The sequence below is a fragment of the Pygocentrus nattereri genome, chromosome 15 (assembly GCF_015220715.1).
Source record: "Pygocentrus nattereri isolate fPygNat1 chromosome 15, fPygNat1.pri, whole genome shotgun sequence".
In the NCBI taxonomy this organism is placed as follows: Eukaryota; Metazoa; Chordata; class Actinopteri; order Characiformes; family Serrasalmidae; genus Pygocentrus; species Pygocentrus nattereri.
This window is the reverse complement of record NC_051225.1, coordinates 23,306,521-23,321,031: the sequence shown is the minus strand read 5'-3', so window position 1 is coordinate 23,321,031 and position 14,511 is coordinate 23,306,521. Positions and strand designations below refer to the sequence as shown.

At 38.2% G+C, this 14,511-nt stretch overlaps 1 protein-coding gene across 1 annotated transcript in view; it reads right to left on the bottom strand.

Moving 5' to 3' along the window:
* The window catches only part of ly75 (lymphocyte antigen 75), a 45,363-nt gene that overhangs the window by 23,630 nt on the left and 7,222 nt on the right, over positions 1–14,511 (bottom strand). Inside the window, 11 exon segments of the mRNA XM_037545322.1 lie at positions 750–892; positions 968–1,173; positions 1,867–2,036; positions 2,302–2,390; positions 2,493–2,600; positions 2,845–2,999; positions 5,143–5,340; positions 5,446–5,589; positions 7,513–7,629; positions 7,790–7,945; positions 13,214–13,387. Of these exon segments, the coding sequence (XP_037401219.1) occupies positions 750–892; positions 968–1,173; positions 1,867–2,036; positions 2,302–2,390; positions 2,493–2,600; positions 2,845–2,999; positions 5,143–5,340; positions 5,446–5,589; positions 7,513–7,629; positions 7,790–7,945; positions 13,214–13,387 (1,660 nt within the window).

The following is a 14,511-nucleotide window of genomic DNA, read 5'->3' as shown; positions in this document are numbered from 1 at the left end:
GACAGTCATGCGTTTTAAATAATACTCTACTCGGGCCCACTTGCACACCTACAAGTTATCCTTAACTTATTATCCCCCTTTATTTAGTGCAGTGTTTGTCTCTGTGTTGAGAACCTGAGCTCTGAGCCTGATTCTTTGTATTATTTCTCAGTTTTGACCTTCGCTTTGTCGCCTCGTCTGTGAATATGAAGTCTTTCGATTGCCTGCTCGTGTTTTGACACCTGCCTGTTATATGGACTCTGGAATGGCTCTAATAAAGCCTCTTTGCATTAGGTATTTACTTCAGCTCCTACATTGTATATATATGTTATAGTTAGATATTCAGCATATGTAGGACAGTTTTCACTTATAGCCTTAAAAACATGCGCATTATATTATATTAGATTTATATATATAAAAGACTCCTTATAACCTTCACTTCGAATGGGTGGGGTAAACTGCTGAAGGCTGAATAAGCAGACATGATTCTCATGTCTCTATAAAAGCAGTAAATAAAGAGGTGAATGATTTTCTCAGCATACACAATTTGTTTGAGATGACCCCAGAGATAAAAGTCGATAATAAAAAATAAAACCTGTCCTGTGACTTTTGACTCACCTTGTATATCAAACTCCTACTTAAAAGCAATGAAGAAACTTCAGTTTTTCTTCACAGTGGCCCTTTAACATCTTGTCAAACGAACTATGTTCGCCAGACAGACTGCATAAAAGTAAACCCGGTCTGTAGTGTTTGTGTTTGGTGAGGGGTACCTAATGGAGTCTCTTATGATGTTCTGCAGGGTTTGCATCTCCTTCATATCTGTAAAGCTTGGCAGGTGAGCTCCCAGAGCTTCACAAAACCGTTCAGCCTCTTCCCATGAGCGCTTACGACTCAGCCGCTCCTCGTGGAAGACCTGCGTGTGCACACATATATGAAAATGTGTAGACATGAATCTAATTATCACTAAAGCAGAGAAACTCACACCTACCTTGTAGCAATATCCGATTCCCTCTGCAGAGACCCATCCTGGGGGACAGGTGGCATTGAGATCCGGCTCAGCTGCCGTTGGTGCAGGTGCTCCAGCAGTAACAAGTCGCTTACAAATACTACCAGCTTTAAACACAGTGCAGTTCTTCACAGACCACTGACCCACCGGGCTTGCTGTGGATAACACTGCACATCCTCCTACAAGAGCTGTAACAAACATATACACTTCAGGAGAGTTTCTAACTATTGACCAATGCTTGGTTTCCCAAAAAACATCTTAGCACCAAGATGATTCTGAAATGGTAATGAGCATCACACCAAACAATCTACCAGTTAAGTTGATCTCAGCACTAAGACGCTTTTGGGAAATGCAGTCCATGTTTTGAAAAACATAAGCAAAGCACAGATTACACAAGTGTAGCTTTGGAAACAGTTACACAAGCTAATACAGCTTAAAGAGAATGGAGGTAATTAGCAGTCACTAATTAGCATGATGGTCTTTGCACAATGCCACCTGGCCATTTTCATAGTTGTACAAAACTATTCTTTTAAAGAGAAATTCTACAAATTTTTAAATTTTCTGTATAATGAAATGGTTAAGAAGTAAAAGTCATTCATAATAGTTTGATGTGAAATGCTTTGTTCAAGAACAACTTGCAAAGACAGGACCATTCACAGTGGTGGTGATAGGAACCAGATGTTCTGAAGAGTTTAAAGTTACCTCACAGGAAGTTATTGCATGAAATAGATATGAATATGCTGATGCCGGAGACATTGTTTTACAATCATTTTAAGATAAGCTTTTGGCGTTTTACTACTGTGCACAATATATATGGCAAAATAACATTGACCAAAAAAGGGCACTATGATTCTAATTCATAATAAGCAAGTAGGGTCAACCTGGTTCATTCCATCTCCAATTGGTAAAAGTAACTTTGTCTCCTTGTCCAGTTGAACTGAACCACTGATATTCTCTAGTGCCTTTAGAGTCCTGCAGTCCAGTCCAAAAGTACAGTGGTTTCTTGCTGATATGATCCTTCAGGAGACTATTAATGAAGCTCTGCTCAAATCTACGCACACACAGAGAGAGAGAGAGAGAGAGAGAGAGAATAAGAAAAACAAAAAAATTTGTTCATAAAAAAGAAATTAAGAAAGTAGAGAACAAGAGAGAACTGTGTGCCTTAACAAAAAAGAAGGAAGGAAATAAAGAAAATAGTGAATAGTATGGATAAGTAACTGAAGGAGTGACAGAAAATGAATGCGATTAATGTCTTAAAATTTCCGTAAACTCTGAGTAATTCTTTTGTTTAAGCATCAGATGAGCTTTTGTTTTACCTGCTGTTTATGCTAAGTTTACAGCTGTTCTTGTAGGATACCTCCTGAGTGTCGATTTTATAACATGCATTTCCATGCCTCCTCCAGCCCTACACAAACGAAAAGAAAAATACAGAGACAGAGGGTACTCCTCTCATCATCTCCTTTCATGTGGCTTTTTGTCTTCGAGCCTAACCATGACCGTGACTCACCCCATCTTGTGGGCAGCCCTCCTCTGGTGCACTCTCGTTCACTGTGCCATTCTTCTTGCACAGGAAGGGCCTCGATGTGTTGCAAGGTACTACAAACCACCCATGGTCCTGAGGGGTGAGGGTGGATATTGCTTGGTTAAATATGCATCCTCTTTGTCATGTACACCTATTCTACCCCTATCACTGTGAACTATAAGGGCAAAACACATGGACCCAGACTGAGGCTATCTGAAGTAAAAGACATCATTTTATATAGTAAAATTCTATTGCATTAATGTATTACACAACAGACACAGGAAAGCTGAACTGCATCTGCACTTCATAATAGCAGACAAGTAGAGCTGCTGCAAACCGTTTCTAAGGAAGCCACACAGCTGTCAGTGATGAGGTTCAGCAGTGGTGGCTGCATTCGTCCCCAGTACGTAAACGACACTTCTGTTCCATCCTCCCACTTAAAGAGATCTGTGTTGTGAATGGCCTTTAGTCCTATCCACACATTCAACGTCTCTGATAAACAAACACAAAAACAAACATACTTAGTGTATATGGGTTAATCAATGGCAAAATTGTCATTTTCAAAATAGTATTTCAGTTCTAAATTGTTAGTGTCCATCAATCTATAAATATCTTCCTCTACACAGCTTAAATCTATGAACATAAAAGACAACAGTAGTATTTAAACAGGATTAGTTTTACATGGAAAGGTGAGGCAATGTAATTACTACTGGTGTTTCTGTGATAAAATCCGCCATGTAAGTTATTTTTACCAAACAGCTGATATATGAAAACGCACTGGCTTTTCAAAAACAATGTGCATATATGTTTCAAAAACGCAAAAACATTTCCCAGTTTCAACATTTGATATGTTGTCTATGTACTACTTCAATAATCCAGAGGGTTTAAATGATTTCCACATCACTGCATTCTATTTTTATTTGCATTTTGCACAGCGTCCAAACATTTCTGGAAACATTCTATATCAAACTGAAAAAAAAAAAGTCAGGTAGATTTAATTGCCCAATACATGGACCATGCTAGCATTCATGTCTATAAATATTCCATCACACATTGTGGAAAATGAGTTTTTACTGCTGTGTTTGTACGGTGGCAATTGCATTCTCTGTGGCTGAGATCAAGTGGATATTTTTTGCCTCCCCTCAAATGTACGTTTTTACATGTGAGCAGCTGAACAACTTTTATGATGGCAATGTGGAAATCAGGCAGCCAGTCCCCTCTCTGTAAAGGATTTAAACGAAAATGTTTGTTTTGAATATCACTCCATGATGGAGCACCAGTAGAAGTTAAGAAATGACGGAATGCATTAAAGTGGACTTTCAGGGTGTATATTTACTTCGTTTATCTTTTCACTTTTCATCTTTTCGTCCTTAGATACAAGAACGCAACTTGCCGTATTATTATTATTATTATTATTATTATATTATTATTATCAATAAACAAAGAATTTGACAGAGGTTATCTTTAATTCAAATTACACTTTTAGACAACTAAATAGACTACTGTTAGCAAAAGCATTATTGCAAAATAACATCCAACTGTTGATAGCACATAATTGAAACATTTCAGTGCATCTTATTTGGCTTTCATTAAACAAAGCTTCAAGTCCAACCTTGACTGACCTAAGTAAGTATACATTCACCAAGCATTTTATTAGGAACACCTGTATCATAGGAACACCGGTAATATTCATATGAAACATCAGAATATGGGAAAAATGTGATCTCAGTGATTTTGACCATGACATTGCTTGTGCCAGACAGGATAGTATTTCTATAACTGCTGATCTCCCAGGATTTTCATGCACTACAGTCTCTAGAGTTACTTAGAATGGTATAATAAAGAAAACATACTTTTGAGTGGCAGTCCTGGGGAGTAAGGACGACAGAGAATGGATTGGTTTGAGCTGACAGAAAGGCTACGCAAGTTAGATAACTACTCTGTACAACTTAGGTTAGCAGAAAAGCATCTCAGAGAGCAAAGAGAGGACCTACACAGTATTAGTATAATGTTCCCAATAAAGTCCTCAGTGAGCGCATTTCACAGAAATGCACTACATGTCAATATATTTTCAACTTGCAAGTCAATCAACCATTGTCCATTTGTGTTCTAAACTAGGCAGGACAGATAAATCCATGAGAACAGAAACAATAAAGCAGGTAGGTGCAGACTAGGATGTCTAAGGCTACATGTAAACAAGAACTAGGAACTAGTTTGTGTCAAAGTGGACAAATGCTGGAGGGCTTAACTTAGAAGGTGCAGGTGGGTGAAAACAGGACTGACATTAGATTTTGTGACTGGTGCAGACAGGCGTGGCACTAGATTTTGCAGCCACTTGTGGGGGTGATTGAAGCGGACAGGTGCAGGTGTTAAAAATCAATTCAGCAGACCTCTACTTTATAGTTCTTTTTATAAGGTGTGCATCTTGGTAATCTCTTACCATGATAATCCAAGACATGACCTGCCAGGCTCTACGCGAGTTGGTGTAAAACAAGTCATGTCTTTCGCGACCAAAAAGAGTGCACTTCAAAACAACACTTTCGCAAGTCATTTCACAACTATTGCCTCGCATGTGCATGCACATTGCATAAGGTGATAACTGGACACTGGTGTATACTGGAATGTGTGTGTGTACCATTAAACTGAGTGTTGAGCATCTCGATATCCTCCAGGCTGTGGAAGCTGGCCAACTGAGCTCCGTTCTGCACACACACCTGCTGGGCAGCTGCGTAAGCCTTCTTCATCTCTCTCTGGGTTCCATAAAGCTTATAGCAAAAACCCTGCCATGGGATCCAGCCACTGTCACACTCGGTGGATGTGTACACCACTTTACCTGTACAAAAGGTATTCCGTATATAGAGACTGAAAGTGCCTAGGTCTATTAATTTATACAACACATCCTTTAGTGAACACTACAAGTGCCATGTCTATGTCTCACCTGCAACCTCAGTCTGTGTGTTGTTCTCAGTCTTCTGACAGATATATGGCAGCTTCAACTCGCATATTTCACTGCTGAAGCGCATTTTAGAGTGCATCACACCACAGTCCGATGCTAGCAAGATGGACATATCTGAAAGGGAATCTGACAAATAACACTTTGTTATTTTCTACACTAAAAATGCACGAAGTTTTATTTGACAGTAAAAAAAATACATGATACATGAAGTAATTTTCACAATATATAATGTGTATTATTTAGTTCTTCTGAAGTTTGTAAACAAAACAGTAGTTCCACATTTATTTTATTTAAAAAAAAACACACAACACAAAAAAACAAGGATGGCACTATATGGGAACTGTAGGGCAATGACGAATTTTTCATGTGCACACAAACATTGACAATATATATGTATGCATGTATGTATATATAGAAATTGGGACTAAATACACCCATATGAGCATTACAGACAAATGGAACATTTAATTCTACAGGGTTACAAATGCAGTAAAATAGGTATAATGAAGTACCTCAACATAAATAAAACAGGTCAACATATACCAGGTTTTAATGTCAGTCAAATATACAAATCTACCTAATGTTTATATTTTTAAATGGCCCATATCATGTTAAACCCAATTTTCCATTTTTTTTTTAATAAAGGAATTTGGGAAGTGTTCTAAACGTTCTAAGCATTTAAGCTCTTTCTAAAGGTTCTAAGCATTTAAGTGTTTCAAATGGGCTGATACAGGTCAATCAGCCAATCAGAAATTATATATTACTCTGTTTGAGACAAAGAGGTGCTGAAAAATAGTTATATCAAAATTAATAATGACCATTGTGGGTGCATAAAACATCACAAATGCTGTAAAATGGCCCTCAAAGGAAATACACAAGAAAAGTGTAGGATTGGGCTTGTTTAGCAAACCATCTGCTAATACCAATATGATTTCAAATAGTACAATAACTATTTAAGAAGAAATAGACAGAAAAACTGCTATTTGTTTTTTGATGCACTTGATGCATTTCATGTAGTTACTATGCACTGCTGTTGCTGTTTATAGTGATGTAAATCTCTTCTACGATTCACTCAGACACACACTCAAAAAAGTGATTTGAAATGTGGTTCACCTTGAGAAGGACAACATGTAGTAATACCGTCCACCAACATTTTATTAAGCTTTTAGCACAGGCAGCAGAAGGAAGAGAAGCTTGCCTTAGAGTGAAATTATTTACCAAACAATGTGCATTGTGTGAACAACCAATCTTCCCCCACACTTTCTCAAAAGTCCATGGGACATTCCCTCACAAACATATAAAGACCCCACTGAAACAGCTGACTTGTTATCTAAATGCAGTGACACTCTCAACATGAAGACAGCTGCACATACACACATATCCAAATCAACAGCGATCTTGGTGACAACAGTAGCCCATTGTTTTTGGGGCAGAATGCCACACTTTCACCATAAAAAGATGGTGGGGCTGTCCCATCTCGAGCCTGAACAATAGAAGGTACTGTCTGCTTTTTAACAATAGCCAACAATAAAACAACATGGTGGCTATAGATTCAACAATTACAGATTAGACCGTTTGGAACAGGATTCTTTAAGGTTTTAAGTTAGGTTGTTGTGTTGTGGATACTGATTACACTGTGTAAACAAAACCTAGATCCAATTTCACAATACTGGATCAAAATGTACTGCTGGGATAGGCTCCAGCACCCCCCCACGAGCCTGAGGGAGAAGCAGCTTAGAAATGTGTATGTGTGTGTGTGTGTGTGTATCCAAATGTGGAAAGCAGCAGAATGTACAGGCTTCCAGATCTCAGTGTAATTTTAGGTTAAATATGTTTTCTGGATTTTTTAACAAAACAAAATAATTTATAATCAATAGTATTTTTGACTGCAAAGTAAATAAATTAAGGGTAGTCTGTATGTTTGGCAGTGTACTGTCGTACAACTTTAATGCAGCTGTGAAAATGAGATCTCTTGGTAATTACTGCTTTTCTCATTAATTGAGTTCCACCTAATTTGTCAGGTCTTGTGAAATGTTAGTCTCTGCGTACCTGCATCCCATGGGGCATATGCAAAGGGTGATCCATCTGACCACTGCCACCCCTGCATCCAGTCCAGATCGTTCAAACCAATCCACATCTTCTCTGGTAGATCAGTTCCTGCTTTAACTACAAAAATGATACTACAATTACTGCTGACTATGAGAGACATCTGTAGTTATTTAAATGGTGTTTTAATGCCAAACTATACATTGCAAAAGCAACATTTTAGTAATATTCAATATTATGTTCCACAAATTGTCAGTACAATAGATAAGACTATATTTACAGATACGCAGTTCCTCTGGGCTGGAAACACTGAGCAAATCTCCGCCCTGACTACGACAAGCATCCCTCGCCTCGTGCCAGGTAACCATTGCCGTGGAGACCACCTGGTAACAACGACCATTCATAGAGATGTTCCATAAGGCACCACAGCCCTCCTCTGAGTGACGCACAAAGGGGTGAGAGAAAGAGACACAATAAACATGAAACCCTTGAACTTTACCAAATTATTTGCAATTCAGAATTTCCTGTTTAATTGTGTTATGCTGCTGGCTTGATCATTTGGTTTGTATTTTTTCCATTGTTTGCTAACTCCAGCCAGTTTTCTATCAAATATTATGATTATATAAACTTCTTATACAATTATTCAACATGTCAAACCACACAGAAAATAAATACATTAAATAAATAAATACATACCTATTCATCCTACTATTATTTCAAAACAAAATACAACTACTAAAAATGTAAAGGAATGACCAGCCAGCTGAAATGTAATTACTTAATTGCTTGAAGCAATCCAAATTTTACCACAAAATATACAGAACTGTCAAGGAGAACATCAGTTGTATCTTTCAGCTTGTCAACAAATACATGCGTACAGCTGTCCATGAAGTGGGGCTCAAAGCACGATTTGTATTCACAACAGTAAAAGCGAATTACACCCCACAATTGGAGTGGGGACCCAGTAGCAAAAAATACCAATTCTCACATACTGCTACTTTAAAACACACTACTGGATAGCTTTATAACCTGTTCTGGTTACACCTAAAACAAGGCCATACATGCATGCAAGCATGAACTTGCTGGTGTACACAAGTCTGGCTGACAGTGTTGACATACATTATGGTTTGTCATTCATGGGGCTAAGGTGAAGGTTAAACTGTCCAAGACTGAATTTGCCTAGGAAAATCATAAACTACTTGGCCAAAAGGATGTTGAAACCTAACCATCACAGTTGTATGAGCTGTATGTCCCAGTGGCTTAGCCATGACTTTGTAACACTTTCAAGACTGTTAGATTTTAGTAACTTTGCTTCACATCTGTACCTGAATCTCTTTAGAACGTGGCATCATGTGCTGTTTTTGAGATCTCCTAGCTTCACATTACCAGACAGGTTCTATTTAAGATATGTTTAGATTCAACAGGTCTGGCGGTAATCACGCTGTTTGATTTAGTAGTTAAAAGAGGCAATTACTTTTCACACAAGGCCAGGTAGGGCTGAACAGAATTTCTCCTTCAATAAGAGAAATCATCATTTAAAAACAGTATTGTGTGCTTACTTAGGTTACTACAGCTTCTGACTACTTCCCCAGCTAGGCTCAAGTTAAAGGTGCCATAGAATGAAAAATTAACGTTGGCATAGGCAAAAAGGAGACTTCGGTACAGCCCCGGTTCTGGCTGCTTTTGCTTGGGGGTGCAGTAAAAACCTAATGAGGCGGGCATGTTGATAGTCATGTTTTGAAGCCAGAAAATATTCAAGGCTTGATTTGTGCATGAATGATGACAGCCAAGCTATTGATACTGGCTTAAAGTGATGTATGAGGTAAAGAAATAAAAATGCATGCTTTCGAACTTAAACTTAAAACCCAATGATTAAAAAATACATGTTGATTATGTAAATGGAGAAAAAGATTATCTAATTGTATTAATTTTAATATGCCCCCTTAATTAAATTGCCATTACTAATAGAACAACTCTATTCTTGAAAGGCTTTAATACAAATTTAAGTCAAAGCTGACAAATGTACCTACACACAGACTGAGAATATTCAAACGTGGAAATAGGAATGAGTGAGAATATTTATATTATTGGGAAATTAAAATATAAAGAAAACAAAAGAATACAAATTCTGTAAAAAAAAAGGGGGGCGGGTATTCGTCACATTTCTATTTTGAAAAAGAACAAAATATGAAAGTACATAAAATAAGGAAAATTTTCTTATCTACTGCACTTTAATGGTAAAAAATCTGGTAAAGTATTGAAGTTTTTATTAATGCTATGAAACGTACTGGTACAATGCAGTATTTATGCACAGTATAACAAATTATGTAAAGACTATAAGTGCAAATGAACAACAGTAATCATATTTTCATTGAACACAACTATAAACCTATATATTGTGGCTGTAACACTCCTGCCTTGCAACGTCATGTAAAAATAATGTCAAGTTAAAAATAACATAACCAAACAAACTATATACAAAAAATGAAATCTCTATATGCACACTGTGGATACAATTATCTAAAACCTTTAGCTGCAGCCTGTATTCTAAAATGATCTCAGAACAAAGAAATTTACAGAAGCAGTCTTCTGTTTCTTTTAGCAAATAATCTGACAAACTCTTCCATATCAAGCCTATTGGTTAGCCTATTGACTTTTCATGGCCCAGAATCACTAAATTTCTTTTCCGTCATGCAGCATTGTGCGACGAAAGAGAGTAAGAACTCTTGGACAGTGTAGAGACGAGCTTTCACATGATGCTGAGGATACACCTATCACCAGTGCAGTCACATAAAGAGAATGCAGGACAGGAAACGCTTCTTATAGGCCTGAAGATGATTGCACACTGTTGAAGGTTTGCTGATCTTGTCAAGACATTTATTCTGCAACATAGGCTTTGCCACGTGCTATTTCATTTCTCAGGATGTTGTGTCAGTACCTATAAGTTGCTGTAGGGGCTCTAATATGGCCAGATCAAGAAAAGAGCTATCGTGAGGAAGAAGACCATTAACAGCTGTCATCAAATCCAGATTTCTTTTACAAATCTGTTCTCCATTTCAGCAATGGCTCTGTCTAAAATTTCCAGAAGCGACCTCCTCAAGATTGATTTGGTGTATGACATGAGTCACCAGGTCTGTGCCCTACACTGGAAAGCACCACGCTGTCAGTCAACTGTGTGTTCATAGTCCTTTTCCGCTTTGAAGGTGGACTCTCTGACATAGCCAGATCATTCAGGGATTCATCAGTACGTAGATCTTTTAAAGCACTCAGAGATGCACAGATGACCTCCCCAGCCTTACACAGGTCTACAGAATTGGCTTGCAAGATTGAATTGGCCGTCTTCAAAATGGCAAGGACTTTTAAAAGGAACTTTCCAATTTCAAAGAAATTATGTTTTCTCATCTGCACTAAGAGCCCTGATGCCTCTGTGCATAAATCCACAGGTGCATCAGAATCTTCAGACACATCAGACAGAACATTAAAAATGACATCTTCATTCTGCACTAAGCAATTTGTCACATCAAAAAGCTTTTTGAGAGGGGGGGTGTCATAACGCCGAACCACATAATGTTGCTGGAAAAATGAATGAAGTGTGCTAGAAAGTGCAAAAAAGTATTTAGCACGCGAATCTGCTTGCATTGCATGGACCACTGTGAGATGTAGCTGGTGATTATAACAGTGAATGTAGGGAATTTCTCTACCAAGTTTTCTTTGAAGCAGTGTCTGCACTCCACCTTTCAACCCACTCATTACAGCTGCTCCATCATAGCACTGACTTATGATGTGATCAGAACAGTCACCTCCATCAGAGAGATGCTTTAGTATTTGATCAGTTATGTATTCAGCATCTAGCTGATCTAAGTCAAGTAAGCCAATAAGATGCTCTTCTGGAACAGAATTACAGATGAACCTGATCATTAGGGAAAGGTTCTCTACATTACACCTGTCTCGGGTTCCATCACTCTTTATACAAAAGCCTGCTGTGTCTGCATTGTCATATTTGTGTTTAATCTCAATCAAAGCCATCTTTGCTAGCGTGTCAATGATCTCATTTTGCATATCTTTCGATGTATATTTTGCATTCTGAGGAATATGTTTTGCTATATCTGCCAATTTAGGGTCTTTGGTTAAAGTATATTCAAAAAGCTTGATGAAAAGGCCAGCTGATATGTCGTCATTTTGACTCGACTCCTGAGTCGACTCCTGGGTACCACGAATAGCCAATTAATTTACAGCCAAAAACCGAACCACATCTGCTATGCTATTCGAACATAGTAGCGGTTTTTCTCTGTCTGGGTTGGACCCAATAGACCAGTGATAGTGTCACCGCTTGACTCTCTCTGTTTCTTTTCTGCCCACAAAGCCATAGCTCGTACATGACTCTGACTGGATGCGTGCTTCTGAAAGCCTTTATCATTGTCAAGTGCCACTTTCCAGTTTGTATAACCATGCTTTGTGAATGCTAAATCTCTATCATTTTTACCCTCAAATATACGACACGGAAAGCAAAAGCATGCATCAGTTCTTACAGAATACTCAAGCCATGGCCTGGATCAATACCAGCTCGGATTAAAAGCCTGTGCTGTGTGGCCAAAAGTTCGCTTCGGAAAAGCATTTAATACTGGCTGTAATTGCGAGGAAGCGTTTAAACCATGAGCCACAACGTCTTGCGCGGGGGAAAGAGCACAGTCAGCTAACGCTGGTGGTGATGTTTGACATGGTGTGGAGGAGCCCTCAGGTGTGACACTCACACGATTTTTTTTAGATCAAAAAACGATGCATAAGTGTTTCTACAGTGTATATTTATTAAATGAAAAATGCACACAGAAAGACATCAATAAACTTAAGCCTGTGTTAGGAGAACCAAGTTAGCCTAACCGTTAACGGCTAATAAAATAATTTAAGCAACACCTATGTAAGAGGTAAGTAACATTAAAGCAACGAAAAACCACAGTTAAGCAAATATTACCATGTGGAAGTCAGTTTAAACTCAGAAGAGTGTTTACCAGTATATCTGCCTCTCGCTCACACTAACAGAACATATACTGCCGAACTGAACTGTTTGGGGCAGTCTGCCGATTTTTATATGACTCCCAATCAGAGCGAATTTTATATGAGAGCCAATCAGGAATAAGCAAGGAAATATCTTCATGCTGTAAAGCAAAATGCATTTTTGTGATTGGTTCAGAGATAATTTTAAAAATAGCCATTGCTTGCATTGTGCTTGGGGGGGCAAAGACACAATTTGGGTAGGCAATGCCCCCCTCAGCCCCCCCCTAGCGCCGGCCCTGCTTCGGTACATGGAACAGGCATACCATGAACCTCAAACACTTGTTGTCTTCTTATACAAATGTAAATCCTTCTTTTGCAAAAGAGGGCAGTAAAATGGGCAAATTCCAAAATCCTCACCTGTTATTTAACAATCGACTATTTAATATTTATTACTCCCAAATTTAAATAAGCCCAGCCTAAGTTTTAACCAAGCAATAGAATGAAACAATGATAAACAGAGCAACAACAATGAGCACCTGATGAAGTAAAAGACAACTTTCCTGAAATGGATAAAAGTTCTACTCTATTTTATCTTTACTGAACTCCTGTCACTTACCACTAAATATCTGCCACTAGAGCAGCAGGAAAAACAAAACAAAAAAAAAAAACATCAAGCAACCACAAATCATTCATAGTCAGCTGCATAACTCACCATACTTAAGACAGTTTCCCCATTTCTGATCCTGGTCATAGTTATCTAACGTGGAACACCAGTCTAGAGGATGAGCGTCGTCGCTAGGGAGACAAGTGTGGTGCCTTGTGTTGTTGTACAAGAAGGGGTATGTGCAGGGCGCTCCACTAGAGTTACCACCACTGGTGTGAATCACTGAAAACACAAACAAACAATACTGTGTTAGAGACCCAAAAAAAAAAAAAAAAAAAAAAAAAGAGGAGAGAGAGAGAGAGAGAGAGAGAGAGAGAGAAGAGAGAGAGAGAGAGAGAGAGAGAGAGAGAGACTGACTATCAATTCTAAAATTTCAACCATTCAACAGCAACGATATGCAAAGGTTCAACTACAGACATACTATAGGGTAAGGTATGGTCAGAGGTAGAGAAAATGATTGCGCATGTGCACACAGACAATTTCACTGGAGAATTTAATATTCATATAAAGTTGCAGAAACCCCACAAATTCAGGTCATTCAGAGCTAATTTAACTTACTAGAATGAGGAGCTTGGTTTGAATAAATGGACTTGTGCCTGCTACAGTAGAGCTGGAAGCGAAAAAATGAACTATAGAGTGAAGGAAAAGGAATGTGAGCTTTTCAGTTTTTTTTTAAACCATCCCTTCTCCTTCCCAAAACATAAATAAATACAATAAAATATTTTACTAGACATTTAAAGTGATAATACACCAATTCTTCAAAATGGCTGCATAATAAACTGGTAAACATTCATTCGAAGTGGTCTGATGTATAATGATTCATTTTAAAATAAACTTCTCAATATTAATGGTGCCTTCACAGATGGCATTAACACACCCCCAGACCATGACAGAAGCTGGCTCCTTAAACTTTGTGCTGGCAACATTGGGATGGTCATTTTCCCGAGAATATGATGTTAGTTATTCCTAAAAACAAAGTAAAACTGTGAAGCGTTCCACTTTCCATCTCAGATGCGCCTTAGCCAAGAGAGGTCAGCGGTGCTTCAGGATGTTGTTGATAATGGCTTTTGCTTTGTGTCTTGACTTGCATTGTGCAGCGAGAAACTATTATCTGGCAAGGGGATTTCTAAAGCATTCCCGAGCCCACATGGTTATATTCATAACCGAAGCCTGTCAGTTTTCAATGGCATTGCTGCCTAAGGTTCTGAGCATTCAGTTTAAGTTCTCAGCCTTGCCTTTTACCTTTTAATAATATTATGGATTGTAGATGGTAAAATTCCTAAAGTCTTGCAATTGTGTGTGAAACACACTTTTCTTAACTGTTGGATTTGCTCACAGTTCTTGCC